Source organism: Mustela putorius, unplaced genomic scaffold, assembly GCF_011764305.1.
Source record: "Mustela putorius furo isolate JIRA1106 unplaced genomic scaffold, ASM1176430v1.1 tig00000228_pilon_pilon_pilon, whole genome shotgun sequence".
NCBI classification, from domain to species: domain Eukaryota; kingdom Metazoa; phylum Chordata; class Mammalia; order Carnivora; family Mustelidae; genus Mustela; species Mustela putorius.
In genome coordinates this window covers 2,219,124-2,237,107 of record NW_025421322.1, presented here as the reverse complement: position 1 = coordinate 2,237,107, position 17,984 = coordinate 2,219,124, and the positions used below count along the sequence as shown (strand labels likewise).

At 41.1% G+C, this 17,984-nt stretch overlaps 1 protein-coding gene across 4 annotated transcripts in view; it reads right to left on the bottom strand.

Annotated features, from left to right (window-relative positions):
• CPQ (carboxypeptidase Q) overlaps nt 1-17,984 on the bottom strand; it is a 451,562-nt gene that overhangs the window by 190,632 nt on the left and 242,946 nt on the right. For 3 of the 4 annotated variants that reach the window (XM_004768524.3, XM_004768528.3, XM_045077961.1), the window contains exon 6: nt 6,203-6,316. The exons of the other annotated variant lie outside the window; for it this stretch is intronic. In XM_004768524.3, coding sequence (XP_004768581.1) covers nt 6,203-6,316 — 114 coding nt within the window. The remainder of the gene's footprint in view (nt 1-6,202; nt 6,317-17,984) is intronic. 4 annotated transcript variants of the gene reach the window in all.

Genomic DNA, 17,984 nt, shown 5'->3' with positions numbered 1-17,984 from the left:
CCACACAAAGTTATAATTTCCCATCCTAATGTTCACGACTTGCCTTGGGCTCCTACACATAGGCTGTTGTGCTCATGAGTGAGGTAAGCAGTACATGAAAAGAAAAGAGGGAGGACAAACTAGGATGCACAGTTGGGAAGACAGTTAAATAGTATCCACTTTCAATTATCCACATGTGGTTAACCAATGGAGACCTTTGCATCCCAAGCTGATTTCCTAGAAGACCATCAGAATAAGATTTATAAGTGGACAGGGTAGACAATTACTCTGCGCTATGACTTGGGAGAGCCTGAAAAATCCTAAAATCCAAAATCACCACCTTCTCCACCCCTTGCCCCACCACTGGCCTTTCCATGATATACAAAATTCCCATGTAATATGTATTACAACTATGACAGTACTTTACAAGAGGAAAATGCTGTCATCGCTATAATACCTTAAACTGTTATCAGTGTGTGGTTGGTTGTGTGAGGATGATGTGTGGTCATGTGTGGGTGGTCATGTGTGGTACACATAGTAGCCTGATATCCATGTCCTCTTCTTTTGCAAACAGAAACCTGGTTTCCTCTTGTGAACCACCTCTTTCTCACTCTCAGTCCAAGCTTTGGATGAGACTAACCATGATTCATGGTTCTAGGAGTGATTATCCTACCGAGTCCTAGACAATCACACATCTAAAATGTCCTACCACAATGAAAGCAGACAAATGACTCCAGTCAAACTAATCAAAGTCCTATTTAAAACTTTTGCCAGAAAAAAATTTCTCTATTTCTCTTGGAATGCTAAGATGGCAGGATATAAGTCCAGAGTGTTATAAAGGCCTTTTGGACACTACTTGTAGGCCATTTGCCCGAGAATGAATCATACTGAGAAAAGCAGAGCTTTGTGATGGAGATGCAAACACCTGACATCTTCTAAAAACCTGGATTCAGCCCCACCAAACCCTTCAGTAATATAAGAGAAGACATTTCCTTCTTATTAAACCAGTTTCACTACATTTCTGAAAACTAAAACTCCAACGGTTCCTGATTAATACATAGGTATGAATGCTCTAATCTGAATGCATGGTAGAGGAACATGCCGGACACATAGTGGAAGGAAAAGAACATAATTGGTGATCACAGAGATCTCACTCTGTCCCTAAATGCTTATCCTTGGACATGTTCCTTCATAAAAAATAAGGGGGAGTTCTAATAATGAACTCTAAGCTCTCTTTAAGCTTTGACCTATTACAATTACAGATAGTTAATCTATATATAGATTTCGGGAGTGTGGAGAAGAGCCAGAAAAAGACTGCTATAAACAGCACATTCTGCAGGCAAAGTGAGGTGGGAGTGGGGGGCTTGTTTAGCTGAGCTGACAGGAAGGCACTGGCAAACAAAGGTGGGCTGCTGACAGGAAAATGAATGATAATGCAGATGAACTTCAATGACTTAACATTTTACCAGCATCAGCCCTGACTATCAAAGAAACAAACTTCTGAGTCAAGGTCAAAACCTTTGTATTATCCATTCTCCTCTAGAAGGAAGGCTGCCCCAGAGGTGAGAAGATGAAGGAAGCTGCTGACATAACTGATATGGGACTTGGCCTTTTTGCTCCATTGTGCCCCATCTGGAATGCCCTCTTCACTTGGCTCTTCTGGCCTAAAGTCTACCTGACCTTCAGTACCCAGTCGAGGCCCTTCTCCACAGGCTTCCCATGTCACTGCATCGCACAGAAATCTCTCTGTTGTCCTTAATCCTAGATCACTTATTATGATTCCTCTCACTTAATTACTTAAAAAACACCTCTCTGCAACGATGGGAGGTGCCCAGAGGATGCCAGAGAGTTCAGCCCCCAGGGCACTCAGCTCCACAGAAGTTGGCTGAGAACTTAGGTCTCTGGCCTCATATTAAGAGTTCTTCCCTCCATATCCACTAATGACACCTATGCTACCTTCTCTTCATGCTCCTGTTGCTTTTTTACTGAATGTTCATTTCAATAGTTCCCTCCCCCTCCACTTCTGACCAATTTCTTACTGAATGCCTCCTATGTGCTAGGCATTGTGTGGGTTCCTGATGAACATTTTCCATAACCATCACACTCTGGAGATACACTTTACAGATGAGGCACAGTGAGGCCGAGGGATCTGCTCAGAATCACTTGTCCATCTCCTGGCCACAGCTAAGAATGAGAAGAGCAAGGATTTGAAACTAGAGTATCTGGCTATGAAGCCAGTCTTGTCCTTCTCTATTATCATCATTACCACCACCACCACATTGCTATCACTGCTATTGGGTAGCAAAGTGTGGTCAGTAGAAAGACATTAGCTAAAATTCTCCCACCCTTATGATGTCAGTTTTAATCCAAAATACTGACTTCTCCCAGGAAGCCTTTGCTGACCACCACACCTCAGAGCAGGTTGGAGCCCCTCCTAAGTGCTTTTATACCACGCTGTGCTTTCTCTGCCTGTTTTCACATTTAGCTAATGGCTTGAAAACCCCAGCTTTCTGTCTCCTCCACTGAATCAGAAGCAACTTAAAGGCAGAAACAACATCTTGTCAATTGGTTATTCTGTAAATAATTGTTGCATAAATACAGTTGACAAAAGTCCACAAGAAGCTTTTGCTGACCTTACAGAACCACTTTCCATTTCACCTTGGCCCCCTCAATCATACCTTCCAGAGGGTGCAGCCACTTAGAAGCAGAAGAACAAACTGGCCTGGGGATGCCAATAACAGCAAAGGAAAAAATCATCTCCTTTGACTGGGGCTACACACTTGGCGTTTCTCACCAAAGTTGGTACCTGTGACCGTACTGAGGCCAAGTCAAAGAGAAATTGAGCTACTTTCAAGAGACAGATAGCAAAAGAACACAACATCTGCCAGACCTTTCAGATCAACAGTTCTCTGTGGCAAGAGCTTTTGGTGGTTCTTTGCAAACACCCAGTGGGCCTCACTGAGCCGTGCAGGAGTCTACAATCTGAGAGCTGACGAAATAATCTCTTTAATCTGTTGTGGCAATTTTTGTGGGATAAACCAGTTGGGAAGAAACCAGTGGTTGCTGGAGAACAGTGAAAATATTTTCAGAAAGGCCTCAATGCCCTCTTGTATGCATTCAGAATCACAGCATTTAACCCTTATTCCACAAACATCTCTTGTGATGTGAGCAGACATTTGTGCAACAAGTATTATTTTTTATCTATTAAGAATCAAGTACTATCCTAGATGCTGGAAGGGTCACTGAACGAAAACCTGGTGTCTCAAATGAACTCTTTAACCTGGAAGAGGCTGCTTGTAAGGCCATTTATACTCACCGGGGTCAAAGTACAACTACTTTATCAGATAAACTAATGAGTTTTTTTGAAAAGCATGACCATGAAGTAATTCGTGATGACTGAAAAGGCAGGTTGGAGCCAAGTTGTGAAGAGCAGGGAAAGAACATAACCGGTTTTGTATTATTAAGTGGTATTTAGAGCAATGATGACATTTAGTAAACTGATTAGTTGATACAGTTAAAACAGATGAACTAAAGCTAGATATCCCAACATGGATAAGTCTTTAAAAGTATAATAATAATGTTGAATTAAATCAATCCAGTTGCAAAAGGGCATACTTCTTATGATACTACTTGTTTAAAAATTTAACACTAAAAATCAATAACCTAATTTATTTATGGCATGTGTAATAAAAACAATCAAAAGAGGCTTACCAGTGATATATACAGTCTTCAATAAGTGAATTCTATAGGAAGATACCGGAAGATACGGGTAGAACTTTAACTATATCTATATTATTTTGTTTACCTGCCGGCCTTCCTTCCTCCCTTGCTTCTTTTCTTTATTAAGGAGGAATCTGAAGCAAATATAGCTAATTGTTAATATCTGTTCAATATGCAGAGTGAAGATATACATGCTTGTCTTTTTCTGATTTTTTTGTGGTTTTCTAGTATGTTTGAAATTTTTTTTTTTATTTAAAAATAATTTTTTAGAAAAGAAACAAACACTGAGTTTAGGAGCTCAGTGTTAGAGATTGTTACATAGGAAATCCAGAAGAAAAGATTTTGAGTTTCCCCCTGGGGAAGTTACTGATTGGCTAGAGGGAAAGAGTCCACAAAGATCCATAAATATCATTCAGGGCAAGAGGACTAAACTCACACCAGGGGGATCTTGGTTCACTAGAGCATGTTCTACTCAAATCTTTCAGCATCCCAAGATGTAATCTGGCCCTCTTCTCTCAACCCTGTCAAATTAGGTAACTTCTATTTGGAGCAATTTTTCCTTCAGAACTCTTTTTGGAGATGAGAGAAATAGGGTATATGGAGAGAGCAGCAGTCCTAAAAGTTCGAGATAGTCAGACTACTGTCTTGTTAGTCCTAGAGCTCAACAATACCAAGCTAAGGGATAGCTGTGGGCGCTTCAAGTAGGGATTCCAGGCAAAGAAATGGAGGGTGTACCAGAGCAAGCTAAGCCTATGGCAGCCCCTGTGCATTCTTCCTATGTCTGTTCCTACTCCAAAGGCCAAGCGTCACCCACCTTAGGTGTTCACAGGAGCTGTACAGGGCTCAGGAGCTCTGGCACTCCAAGTTGGTAAATAGAACAAGAGCAAAAGACAGACTAGGGCTATAGTAAAAACAAACAAGCAAGCAGTGGGGTTGTACCAACAACCCCAATATATCCAGGGCTACCATAAAAATGTAAGACTAAAACTTCATTTCTGCCAAAACTTCTTTGGATAAGAAGGAAACAAACTTGTCCTTTGCGGTGCAATTGAAAAGTTAAAGAAGAAAAAAGAGAGAAATGAAACCATTTTACCCATTTCCTGTCGGAACCTAGCATGGCTATAAAGCAAAAAGGCCAGACCGGCATTGCTGAACTTTAGTGAATGGCCTTGATCCCTGCAATACGCTAAGGGCAAGTCAGGTCCTCTTACCCAGTAACGTGATCTTTGCTTCACAACATCCTTTGTGGGGAAGAGGGTAAAAGAGGCTAGAGGCCTACATGTGTGTCTGATGAAAGGTCAACGTGGCCTTTGGTATGCACCCAGCTGCTGACAGAAGAAGTGGAGAACATTCTTGGGTTTCCTCCCGTCCCTCCGCCACCTGCAAGGGGACCACCTGCCAAGGGAGCTGATGCAAAGGAAGGTTGTAAGACTTAACACACTGATGTCCTTCTTTGCCCCATGAATACCTCTCTGTGGGACAAACTTCTCCCTCCTCCCAGCAGTGTTGACAGACCCAGGTCCAAGGTGATACAAATCTGCCCAACATTCCAATAGCTCATCAGAATTCTTTCCTTATCTTGGAGTCCAGCCAGCTACAACTATCTCCATTCCTACCCTTTGCCAGGCAGTGAAATGACACATCTGTTGGTGCTCCCGTGAAGGGAGCTGGCACTGTCCTCTTCATTCTGCAGACCTGAAAACTCATCTCTGGGAGAACCAGAAGCACAATGAAGGCTTTCCATCTAAACACTGGGAAATGGGCGTGTGCAAATTATGCCTTCGGCTAAACAGATGGTATAAAACTAAAAATCTCCAAAGAAAATCATCCTTGTTACCAGAGATAGAATTTTTTGGTAATAGTGTTTGTGAAACTTTGATTTATTTAGAAATAACCAAAGATTAAACTTCTGAAATAGCAATTCTATGGACTTCATTCTATAGAGGAGCTGGCAGGAAAGATCAATTCTTTACTCCAAAGAGACTCTGCACAGATGAACAGGATTAGCATTTTAGTATTTCCCCAAAAAATGACTCTAGAGAAAAAAGAAAGGTAACAATACTCTTTTAATTCCTCACTTATTGAAGATGTAAGGAGTTCTAGTTGCTAGCCATTCACTGGGCTAAAAGAAACATGTGTCTTTCTTGACTCTGTAACTTTCTATGTGTTTGATTCCTTGATCTTGGGCTCATGTGAAGCTGAGGGATTTTAAGGAGAGAAGATGACACTGTATTTTCCTGGTATATTTCTACTATGATAGAAACACTTACAGTTTCTGAATATATGTCAGGAAACCTGTATCACCTTCCTGATCTCCTAATAGGGAGGTTCAGGCGGATAAGCTTCTCTCCTCTTGGTTTCGGACTGTTCCAGCTGGGGATGTTTCTTGATATATTACCTGATTGAACACAGTCCCCCAAACAAAAACATAGACACACACACACACACACACACACACAGAAAAGCCCATTTTTAAAGTAAAGCAATTTGCAAAGAAACTTACTTCCGGGACATAGATCCACTGAATACTGAACTCTTTACCGGCTTTTTTCGGTTTGAAGGAAGCACAAGTAATTGTATTTGAGCATAACTCACGCATGTGCTTAAATACACACTCCTGAAAATAAGAGAATATAGTGAACGTACATTTTCAACTGAAGCTCTACTGTATTAAAACACTTAGGGAGAAAATTAAGTGTGATTCAGAGAGACAGAATTGGCAAAAAGCCATGCTCTGAACTAAGCTGAAGAAAACTATAGGAATATCCTACTGGATTTTTTAGATTAAACCAGAGGAGTAAGGAGAGGGGACTGTGCTCTCTAGAATCGAAACTGAGAAACTTGAGTTTATCTGGGGAAGAATACGAGAAAGCTTAGAAAGAGGAGCAATTCTGTTTAATCTCCTAAAGCAGATCAAAAGAGTGACAAGGATAACCTCTTTACACTGTACCATGACTGAACGTCTTCCCACATTTCTCCTAACCGATACAGAGCAAAACATTCCTCTGAACCAATACAATGGGTCTCCTCTACTCACCAAGACTTTAGCAAGGCTTTCCTCGTGCCAATGAAACGATTGTTATACATTCCATTTCTTTTCCCCTTGTAAGAATCTCTCCAGGAAGTTTTGGTGCCCTATCCTGGAAGAAAGAACGAACGAACGAACGAACGAAAGAAAGAGAGAGAGAGAGAGGAAGGAAGGAAGGAAGCAAGCAGGTGCCTGGGTGGCTTAGTTGGTTAAGCAACTGCCTTCCATTCAGGTCATGACCCCAGAGTCTTAGGATCGAGTCCTGCATTAGGCTCTCAGCTCCATGGAGAGTCTGCTTCTCCTTCTGACCCTCTCCCCTCTCATGCTCTCTCTCACTCTCTCTCTCTCTCTCAAATAAATAAATAAAATCTTTTAAAAAAAAAAGGAAGGAAGGAAGAGAAAGAAAGAAAGAAAACAGAAGGAAGGAAGGAAAGGAAAGAGAGAGAGGAAGGAAAAAGAAAGAAAGAGAGGAAGAGAGAGAGAGGGAGGGGGGAGGAAGGAACCAAGCACCTGGGATTTTAAACTATCACTCATTTAAATCTGAATGATCTTCCATCATTCAAAAGCTTTCACAAGCTCTTAATATAAATGCTTGTTAACAGTTCATTAGGAAGTCAGGTGCAAAAATAAGGTTGGAAAGAGAGAGAGCATCTTTTCACTGAGAATAAATTATTATAATAAAAATACAGGTTTTAAATAATTTATAATTCCTTAAAAGCGACCTGGGTTGAGGAGTTCAGGCTTTGTTTCAGACTCAGCAGAAAGCCTTCAGGCCCTGGACTCCTCAAATTAAAATCAAATCCAAATCCAAGCAAATTGTTTCTTCTGATTCGCGGACCTCAGACCTGGCATATGATTTCCCTGCATCAGGATCTGAACTTTGGAAGCCCATCTTGCAAGCAGCTTTCAGTCCCTGAACAAAGTTGAAGAGACCTCTGCTTTTCAAGGGGAGAGTTAGTGATGTAAAGAATCTGGCTGCTCTTCAGAGCACAGCTGGGTGGGTACAGTCTAAACACAAGGCTGTTTGCTTTCTGTTCTGGAACCGTCGAGCGTGGAGGTAAACTGCTTACCTGTGTTTGCCTGTGTTTGCCTGCCATGGGCAGGAGAACCCGATCAAAAAGGTTGCGGCCGGCAAAAACACAAACATCCGATAGACAGGCATCACCCACAAATCACAAGGCTGCCTCTGCTGCTAAATCCAAGGTCAGCAACTCTTTCTTTCTCTTGCAATCCTCTTTCATACCATGGCCCAAGTGTTAGCTTATTTTTAATTCATACTAGGCAGACATTAGACAGCTCACAAGAAAGGAACGTGAACCCCATAATATTAAATTTCCTGACAACTGATTTATGCTACCATGCCAACATTAACTCCATTTAATTTAATTGCTTTGGTTTACGTTCTTGTGAAAAGCACAAAGCAGGAAGGTTATTAGTGCATAAATGCCCTGGGGTTTGGAACTGAAGGAGCACTTTTCCCATACTCCCTGTCTTATGATATTAGAGAATGCTTCCTGAGAGTAAGAGGAGGGCATGGTCAACCTAAAATGAACTGAGTGATTGGTTGGTTGTAAAACACCATCATGAACTTGAGCTGCACAAGATCTGCTAGTCTGGCCCTGCAGATTTTTAGTGACTGTGTCTATTTTAAGGTGGATGCAGCTGGGGGAGGGCGCAACTACCTCGTGGCATAATGTATACCATGGGATAAAGCATGGCAGGATGGAGAAATAAAGCAGAATTAACCACTGAGTGCAAATGTCACTGTGCTGATAAACAGAGATTAGAAGGACCATCTCAGGGCTGGGTTTATCTGTAGGAAAGGAGAACCTGGGGTCTGAGCAGATAAGAGAGGATGGTGGAACTGTCTCAGCTCCCTTGGTTTCTGGAATATAAAGTGCCTCTCTAATGTGCTTCTAGGTTGAGGTAAGTGGAGCCATGGCCTAGCTTCCCACAAAGAGTGCTTAGACCCCCTTAACTGTCCCTCTGCTGGGAGAGCAGTGAGCTTTCTGTATTTCCTCAGCATCAGCTCTTTCACAAGGAGCTCATCCCCACTATCCCTGGGCCAAGACCACCCCCTTGCAGAATTCCAGGGGGCATCATTCTCAGGGAGTCAGGAAGTGTGTGAAAGCAACCCCTCAGAGCATAACAATGGGAATGGAGGCCCTGAAGCTCTGTGGCTTCCCTCTCCTTGAAAAGGTCTTGAAAATCTATAGAAGGCCAGTGTAACCCAGAACTGCCCTGCCTGTGCTTTGTTTCCCAAAAAATCCTTTAGTTTTAGGGAACTGACATGACCCAGCTCTGCTAGACTAACATTCTCCTGGAAGATTGCAGCTGGTTGCTGCACTGTGGGAAAAAATGGGGGGGGGGGCAACCTTGTTTATCATCCCCGCCCCAAAAGTTATCGGGAAGTCCAACAGGTATCTCAATCAATCATTCACACTCCCTTCCTCAGCTCTGCCTCTTTTGGAGACGTATATTGACTCAGAAGAAACTGTGAGGAGTAACCTAAGACATTGCCCTCTGCCCTCAAGACAGTGTATAAATGCAGTCACATGAAAATATGTCACATTTTAAGCCTGAAGGAAAGATTGCGTAACCTTATTCACAAAGCCCTTCCCAAAGTTTTCCAGTAGTAACTCTGCTACCAAAATTTCTCCTGTAGCTTAAGCTCATTTGGTCTTTTACTATTCCAGACTAGAAAATCTTTCATGTAAGAAATATGGCAGGTTAAAAAAAATAACAAACAACTTCTGTAAATAAATGAGGATTGACTTTCAGATCTTCCTAGGAACCTGTACTTTTATTTCCAATAAGGTAGCCCCAGGGCTCAATACACAGGAGGCATTCCTTAAATGTTTACCGAATGAATGATTTATTCAAACATTCCAAATTTGGGGGCAAGGTTTTTTTTTCTCCTGTAGTGACAAAAACAGGAAGAACAGGTTGAAGCTAGAAAGAGACAGACTTAAACCTGAACTGTTCGAACATAGAAGGATCTGCATTGGAGAATGAGTTCATGGTCACTGGGGGTATTCAAGCTGGACAACCAGAATGTTGTCAGAGGTATCTAGGAACTAGGAGGGTGGTTAGGCTGGTATGATCCTCAGAGGAACATGAACCAGAATACAAGGCCAATTACAACATTCTTTAAGAGGTACAACAAGATTTTCTAGGTCTTCAGGGAAGGGAGCAATGACATCCAGGTAGGGTGGTAGTTCTCTGCCTTGGCTATACACTGTGACCACTTGAGCTTTTAAAAATAAAGAGACTTGGGGCACCTGGGTGGTTCAGTGGGTTAACCCTCTGCCTTTGGCTTGGGTCAGGATCCCATGGTCCAGGGATGGAGCCCCACATCGGGCTCTCTGCTCAGCGGGGAGCCAGCTCCCCCCACCCCCCCGCCCTGTCTTGATCTCAGGATTAAGAAATCTAGCCCATATTGGGCTCCACAGTCAGCACAGAGTCTCTGTCCCTCTCTCTCTGCTTCTCTTCCCATTTGTGCTCTCTCTCTCCCCAAATTAAACTTTAAAAAAAAATAAAGAGAATTGAGTCTCATCCCCGAAAGTGCTAATTTAAATGATCTGGGTGTAGCTTGGGCAAAGAGACTTTTGACAGCTCCTCAACTGCATCCCGTTCCCCAAGATGCACTGATCTGGAAGAAATAGGAGAAGCTTCATTAAAGAAGAAGAAATTATGCCTGTGCCTTAAAGTTTGGGTAGGATTTGAATAAATGGAGAGAAAGGTAGAGACACTCCTGGCACAACCTGGTTTATGTTTGATAAACACATGTTAAGGAGCGCCCATAAATGAATGCAAAAAAGAAGATCAATTCACTAATTTTTGGTACTATTCATGGGCTCTTGTTCTTAGGTATAAATTCCAAGTGGATTTCTTTCATGCATTTAATAAATATTTCCCATTTATTAGTCACTCACTATTACTTTCATCCTCAGTCAGTAGTAGGGGCTGTGTAGTACAGGATTACATAAAAGGGTGGGTAGCTATGTTAAATTAAAAACAATACAAAACAAAACACAAAATAGGTCAATTCAATGATAAAGGGTTGGTGAAAGTCTTTTCAATGGACCCAAAGTAGATGACATTCGAAGTTGGACACCTGAGAAAGTATTACAGCCATAGAATTTCTTTGTCTTTTCATTAGTTCAACAGTACCTGGTAAATTAAGCCCAGCAAACGAAGCACTGAATAATCAATCATTGTATCTAGTCTGGTTTTATATCCATCTCCTCTTCTCTGAAATTGAGTATTTCTCTCCCAACTTTCCATGAAGAGTGTCAGCTTCCTAACACACATAATTAGGGAGTGAATGGGTGATAAAACAAACTGCATTAGCCATTAAAAGAGTTATGCTACATGGATGTAATCATTCTTCGTAAAATTAAAAAAAAAATCATCGCATAAGAGTTGCAAAATATTCTTTTCAAATGATAGATGATAAATCAAATGGGCATGATTAATGTCAGTACAGGGAAATTTGCAGTGGTGCTTTTGGCTGCAATATTTTTCCTGTCTGTATAAATCCGCTGAAAGGAGGTTGCAGAGAAAAGGGAAGCTATATATATTCAGGAAATGAGTAAGTCCAATTCTAAACATAGTGCTGTGTTTCTGCACATGAAATAGAGTAAATGCTCAGTCTGGTAAACTTAACTGGAAAATGGAAAACTCGCATGCATTTCCATTTCAAGCAGTTGGGATGGCCACAGAGGTTGAGGCAGATGCTTTGGCCACCCCACCTCAAAGCTTGCAAGCCTGCCTTGGGGTTCCCCTATAGTCTTGGTGAACAGAAACTGTTCATGCCCCTGTCCTCTGCTTTTCTGCCCAAGGGCTTTCCCTAGCACTGGAAACCTACTATGAAGCAATCTGGAAAATGCCACGGATTTAATGCTCCCAGGGTAACTTCAAGCAAGGAAGACAACAGTCAGTAGATAAACATCTCAGCTTCACCATCTTTCAGTGGGACAATTCTAAAACGTTCTACAGAGTTTCTCCAAAAAAATCCCAGCAGGACTGAGGCCAGTTGCCTATAGTAATTACCCATGTCTTAAATGTATCCTTTTGGGATTTTTTTTCGCCTTGTTTTCCCTGTTTATCTCACTTTGGCTTCCTGAAACCACCTACCAAATAGACTATCTACATCGAATTCTCTATTATAGGGTCTGCTTTTGAAGAATCAAACTAAGAACAGAGCATCTAATTTTTCATTATCTTCTGACTTTGGTCAGGGAAATAATGATGCTTTGAGAATACACCTTGCATGCACGCAGTAGCTGCTCAATAGATGACAGATGGACGGTTGGACAGATGGACGGACGGATGGGATGATGGGTGAGTGGATGGATGGATAAACAAGAGTATATTACTGGGGAGAATGGATAAAATAATAAGATAAACACTGGCCATTGGGAAAAATAATATTGGAAGAAAGAGAGAGAAATAGAAGATAAAGGATGACTGAATTATTCCCATTGGCTAGGTTCTAGGATCTAGTTCAGTGATTCTGATCTACACAGCTACACCAGTGTAGGGATGAAAAAAGAAGGTATTCCATGGGAGACAAACACATTAAAAATATACTCTCTTTGAATACCCAGACCATATGTTTAGGTGCAATACTACTGATGACTCAAGTTCATATTTACAAGGCTTCTTTATACTTCTTTGCATCATAATGTTAACAATTTCAGCTCAATGCATTACTTTTAATACCCAGGTTAGAACTTTGATTTCAAGAGAGATGATATTAAAAAAAAAAATCAAGCAAAGATAGTATAGAAGCCAAGGGAAGAAAGAGCATCAGAAAGTCAAACTGGTTAATTGTGCCCAGTGCCACTAAGAGGTCTGATATGATCTTGACTACAAGGTCCTAATCCCCACAGCTGAGTCTTGGCTAACTAAGATGGCTTCCATATTCAGGGGCAATGGTTCCTGCAGATAGGGTTGAACAACTCCTAGTAGGTAGCCTATTACCTTCTACTTACTTTTGGACCAAAGAAAGATGGAACTGTCCTGACAGAGGCAGCTCTACCAACTCCCTATCCCTACTGGGAATTCATTCTCATCGAGACACGGACTTAGGGGAGTGGACCAATGTTAAGGAGGGGTCTCAGTTGTACAGTCCTGCCACTAGCTCCGTTTTGAGTTTCAGCGAATCCTATGGGATACACTACCCAGTCAAGTGCCAAAGGACTATTCAGACCCTGCCTAGGGTACTGCAAGCCCTCTGTACACCATAGTGGTCTAACCAAAACCAACCACATACGCACTCATCTCAAGAAACTGGTTCTTCGAGCATATTATTAACTGTTAAGAATTCATTTAAGAGGACTTCCTACATTGGAATAGAGGTAACTACAAGGAGTCTGGATAAAACTGCTACAGGTAAATAGTATCATTCTACTTAATCAGAAAAGGATGAAATATTTAAAAAGCCTTTCAGGGTCAGAGAGACATTGCTGAAAGTTGTAATATGTATTTTGCTTCTTTTTAAATAAAACAAAACCCTATTACATAGGGTCACCAAGACCAGGAAAACAATGAATTATCCCTGCTTCATGTTTCAGCGACTAGTGAGTCAAAGAGTTTCCAATCCCGTTTGGCAGCTCAGGCTGAGTACATGGAATTCACAGCGGTCTGTCCCCTTCCAAAGGAAAAAGAGAAACAAATTCGGAGGTTAATCCTTGCTGTCTGATGAACTCCCACTGTCCGAATCACATGCTGCTGAACAAACAGCTTTAAAGGCTCTGTTTGCAAAAAGCATTTTGATCATCATCCAAAGTCCCCCACCCCCCCACCCCAAACCCTCTACTTATGTCATCTTGTAAAACAGACAGTTGGGAAAGTATTAGGGGTTGAACCTGGTTGGGAAGGATGGGTTGTCATAGTTACTGTTTTATAAATATGGGCTCTGGACCAATTCCAATGCTGATCATACTTAGGAAACATCTTTCTAATTAGATGGCCAGAGAATTAAAGTTACACATTCTGTGTTGGCACACAAGAATAGTGAAGGTCTCCGAAATTTAAAAATTTAATTTAAGAAGATGAATTTTTAAGTCACTTCTTCTCTTAGAGGGAAGAATAGGAGCATTCTTCATTTCTTGAAGTAAAATTTTGGGTGAGAAAAATATAATCTACATAAACATCTTTAAACTGTAGTCTGAAAGTAACAGGGAAGAAATCCCAAATCAAATCTTTACTTCAATGTCCCCTTCCTGTCTGTTTATGATACTTCCATATAAGCAAGCAGTTAAATAACTGAATGAATATGACCATAAACTAAGATTATAAAAGACCAGTAATATCAAATCACTTATTACATTATTTTGAGGGCAGCTTTTGCAAACTTCTACAGACATTTTTCTAAGGACAAAGGAAAATCCTGAAAGCTTAAGTTGCGAATGGGGAAAGGTGTATGTTCAACATAACAAAGAAATTACAGCGTAACCTCATGGAAAGGAACATTCTTGCTGGCTCAAGAGCCAACAGCTTTCTGTTCAGCCACATCTTTCCCCGCTGAACACACTAATTCCTACCTCAAAAACCGATGTCTGAACTTGGGCTCATAACATGTACTCAATATATACTTGCAGAATGAATGAACAAACTAAACACTGATCTAACCACATGGAATAGCTTGAAAGCTAAAACAAACAAACAAACACACTGCAACCACCACAACAAGGATATCAATGTTCCATTCTTCACTTTCAGTTGAACAATGACTGAGAATTGAAACACGTTAGCTTCTGGAAGCTGAGTAATAAACAAACATACTCTCTCTTCAGATTTGGCAAGTTCGCTGTTTTCTTCATTCCGGCATTAGGCAGAAAGCCACAATTGCCTGTGTTAACCTGTCAGTGGTAACCTGTCAAAACCGTCTTATAACAAGTCAAGTACATAAACTACACGAGGAAGAACAGGTGCGTTCTCTACCCTTGTGGTAACAGTGACAGACACTTGGGTAAAGTGAAAAGAGAAGGAGATTTATATCAAATAGCCGGGCTTCAAATCCCTCTGGTGCCCTGAGTAGCAATGGATGTGGATGGACTCTCTGAGCCCCCAGCTGCAGCATCTGTAAAATGAAGTTAATAACACTTACTTTAAAGGAGTGTGTGAGATTCAAATGAAGTGTGCGTAAAGTGCTTTATAAACTACAAGGAACAAAATTAGATCCAAAATTCCAGAATGAATTTTCCTCCTCAGGGCCAACTGTACTAGTTTGATAGGACTGCCCTAATAAAACACCACAGACTCAGGGGCTTAAACAACAGAAATGTATTTTCTCACAGTTGTGGAGACTGCAAGTCTGGTTTTTCCTAAGGCTGGCAGGTAGCCTTCTTCTCTCTTTGTATGGCTGTTTCTCTGCGTACACGCACCCCTGGTGTCTCTCTGTGTGCCCTAATTACTTCTTCGAGTGACACCAGTCATACTAGAATAGGGCTCACCCTAAGGGCCTCATTTTCACTTAATCACATCTTTAAAGACACTATTTCCAAACACAGTCACCTTCTGAGGTACCGGGACTAGGACTTCATTGTATGAATTTGGGGGAAACAGAATTCAGCCCATAACACCAACTAAATATAAGTTTTAATATAAAAATGTGGGAAGGGGATGAGACATTGAGACAACACTGAAGGCTGATCTGCTGGCTAATTAGCAGAATGGCAGAGTTAAATTATAGCCTTTGGAGAGAACAATATATTATAATTGTTAAGAAAACAAGTCCATTACCAAATAACACATTTATTTACACCGATGGCCTCACAACATTAACAGCTAAATGGAGTAGCTAATGGACTTTAGATCATAAGAAATGATTTGTATAGCTGCTCTTTTCCTTGGCTGCTAGAACACAATCTTTCAATTTAATAGGGCTTAGTGAAGAAAGTACCCCTGCTTCCCCAGGTTGCTAAATGTTCTTTGCCCGATCCCAATCCTCACCCCCAAATTTTTTTCACTAAACTTCTTCAAGTTATTTTAGACAACCATCAGATACTTGCATGGCATTACTTTAATTGTCAAATAGAGTAATATTTGTTGAAAGCTTATCACATTCCAGGCATTATGCTAAGTGGTTTACATACATTATTTTATCTTATCCTCATACCACCCAATAACATATGTATTGTTATTATCCCAAATGTAGTATAGAAAAACTGAGGCTCTGAAAAATTAATGACCTACCCTACTGATTAGCAAAGGAGCTAAGATTCAAGTTCAGCTCTAACTCCAGAGCCCACATTCTTAATTGTTACCCCAGTGGCTTTCTTATCTTAACCCTAACTAAACTTCCAAGTTAATTTCACCACTAAATTAATTAGTTGTAAAGGCAAATCACAGCAAATCTGCACAGAAAATATATTAAAGTATGAAAGATGTCTCTTTCTAACTGGAAAAATCCAGTTCTTTTGTCAATCTCCCAAATTATAGTATCCTCAATTTCCTACAATTCCTTTCCAGGTCACCCTAGAACACCAAGAGGCAACACTGTTCCGGGATATAAAACTGGGTGAAAACTTGAAAACGTGAGATTCTAGTTCAGCCCAACATTATCCCTTAACTTTTAAGATTGGTGTCTGAGAAACGACAATGTATTCCAGAGGTTTTAGGATCTGTTCAGAGTGACTGTGGCAAACATAATCCTGTTTACTTATTCTTAGATTTAATAAACATGTATTAAGTAAATGTCACACAATCAGCACAGTGTAAGGCTTAGGGTACACCCATATTAGATAGATGTGGTTCCTGCCCTAGATGGACTCACAGTCTAGTGGGGGAAATGGACAGAGGTATTATAATTACAGTAGAGTGTAGCATGTGCATGACAGAGGAACAGTCAGAATTCTATGTAAGCAAAAACCAAAGTAACTTTCTTTGCTTAAAGGACTCAGCTGCTCCTTCTCCAAAGAGGTAACATGAGCTAAGTCCAGCATGGGTCATAGGAAATGCAGCCCAGGCACAAGACTTCTTGTTTAAGTTGGGGCTCCTTTTTCTTTTCAAAATCACCCCCACCCAAACAACCATAGTCTCAGAAACACAAATACCAACCCAATCTTTGGGAAATTTAAAGACATCTGAAACACTGAATCACATGAAGTGAGGGGGAGCAAAGCAAATACGGGAATTGTTGCCAACTTGGCAGAGCAAACGGAGAAGGACCTAAGAGAAACAAGCCACATCACTGCAGAGAACTTAAGGAAGGTACAGGAATGAGAGGTGTCAGCTACCTGTGAAGCAGGGGTGAGACACAGGGTCGAAAGCAGGAAGTTTGCTTGAAAGTGTTTATAAAAAAGCATGTATACCCCCAGGTCCTTACTTCCTTCATGCCCACACACAAGTACCTGCAACCCACATTCTCCCAAGGCCAGAGAACAGGTATTTAAGTGTCACAGAAGAGGACTCAGAAAGGCTTGGAACTCAGTGACTGGACACAGTGGAAGGAAGAAGAAAGCACGAATCCGAGAACAGGGAGATGAAGTGAAAGCCTGCACATAAAACAAGAGCCCCTCTCTCCTTTTCCACCCAGCTCCCACATACAAGCAGCCTCGTTCCTGGCTTTTTATGCTTATGCCCAATGAAGTAACCCAGAAAACAGAGGGTCCTGGGAGGTGAGGATGAGGAGTCAGAAGGACTGGAAGTCATCTTACGAGTTTGATCACATGAGAAAAAAATATGGGCTGGGTAAGAGCGATAAATACATAGAATGAAGTAATTATTAATTCCAGGGCTTTCAAAAATTAGCAAAAAGGAAAATAAACACAGAATAGTGACTTAAGTAAAAAATGGTGGAGGTGCCTGGGTGGCTCAGTCGGATAAGCATCTGACTCCTATCTCAGCTCAGGTCTTGATTCAGGCCCCATGTTGGACTCCATGCTGGACGTGGAGAAGGGAGGAAGGAGGAAGGGAGAGAGGAAATAAAATGTGAAATAACTACGAGTGTGAAGAAATGGGTAAGGGGAAGGAGGTGAAATAAAGCTAATCCTCTTTTACAATAATAGGAAATGAATGCATCATGTTGAAAATCGACAGCTATAAGGCACTTTGCTCAGACGTATGGGCATAAACAGCTAAGAGTTGGAAGTGCTGCTCTTGGGAAGTGGGTCAGGATGGAGTGGGAGTAGAAGGAGGGGACTGCTGTTTTTATTAGAAGCCCTTCAGCGCTATTTGACATCTTCAGCTATGTACTTCTTCTCTGAGTAAATAAAAGTATATATTAAAAAATATACAGTATACT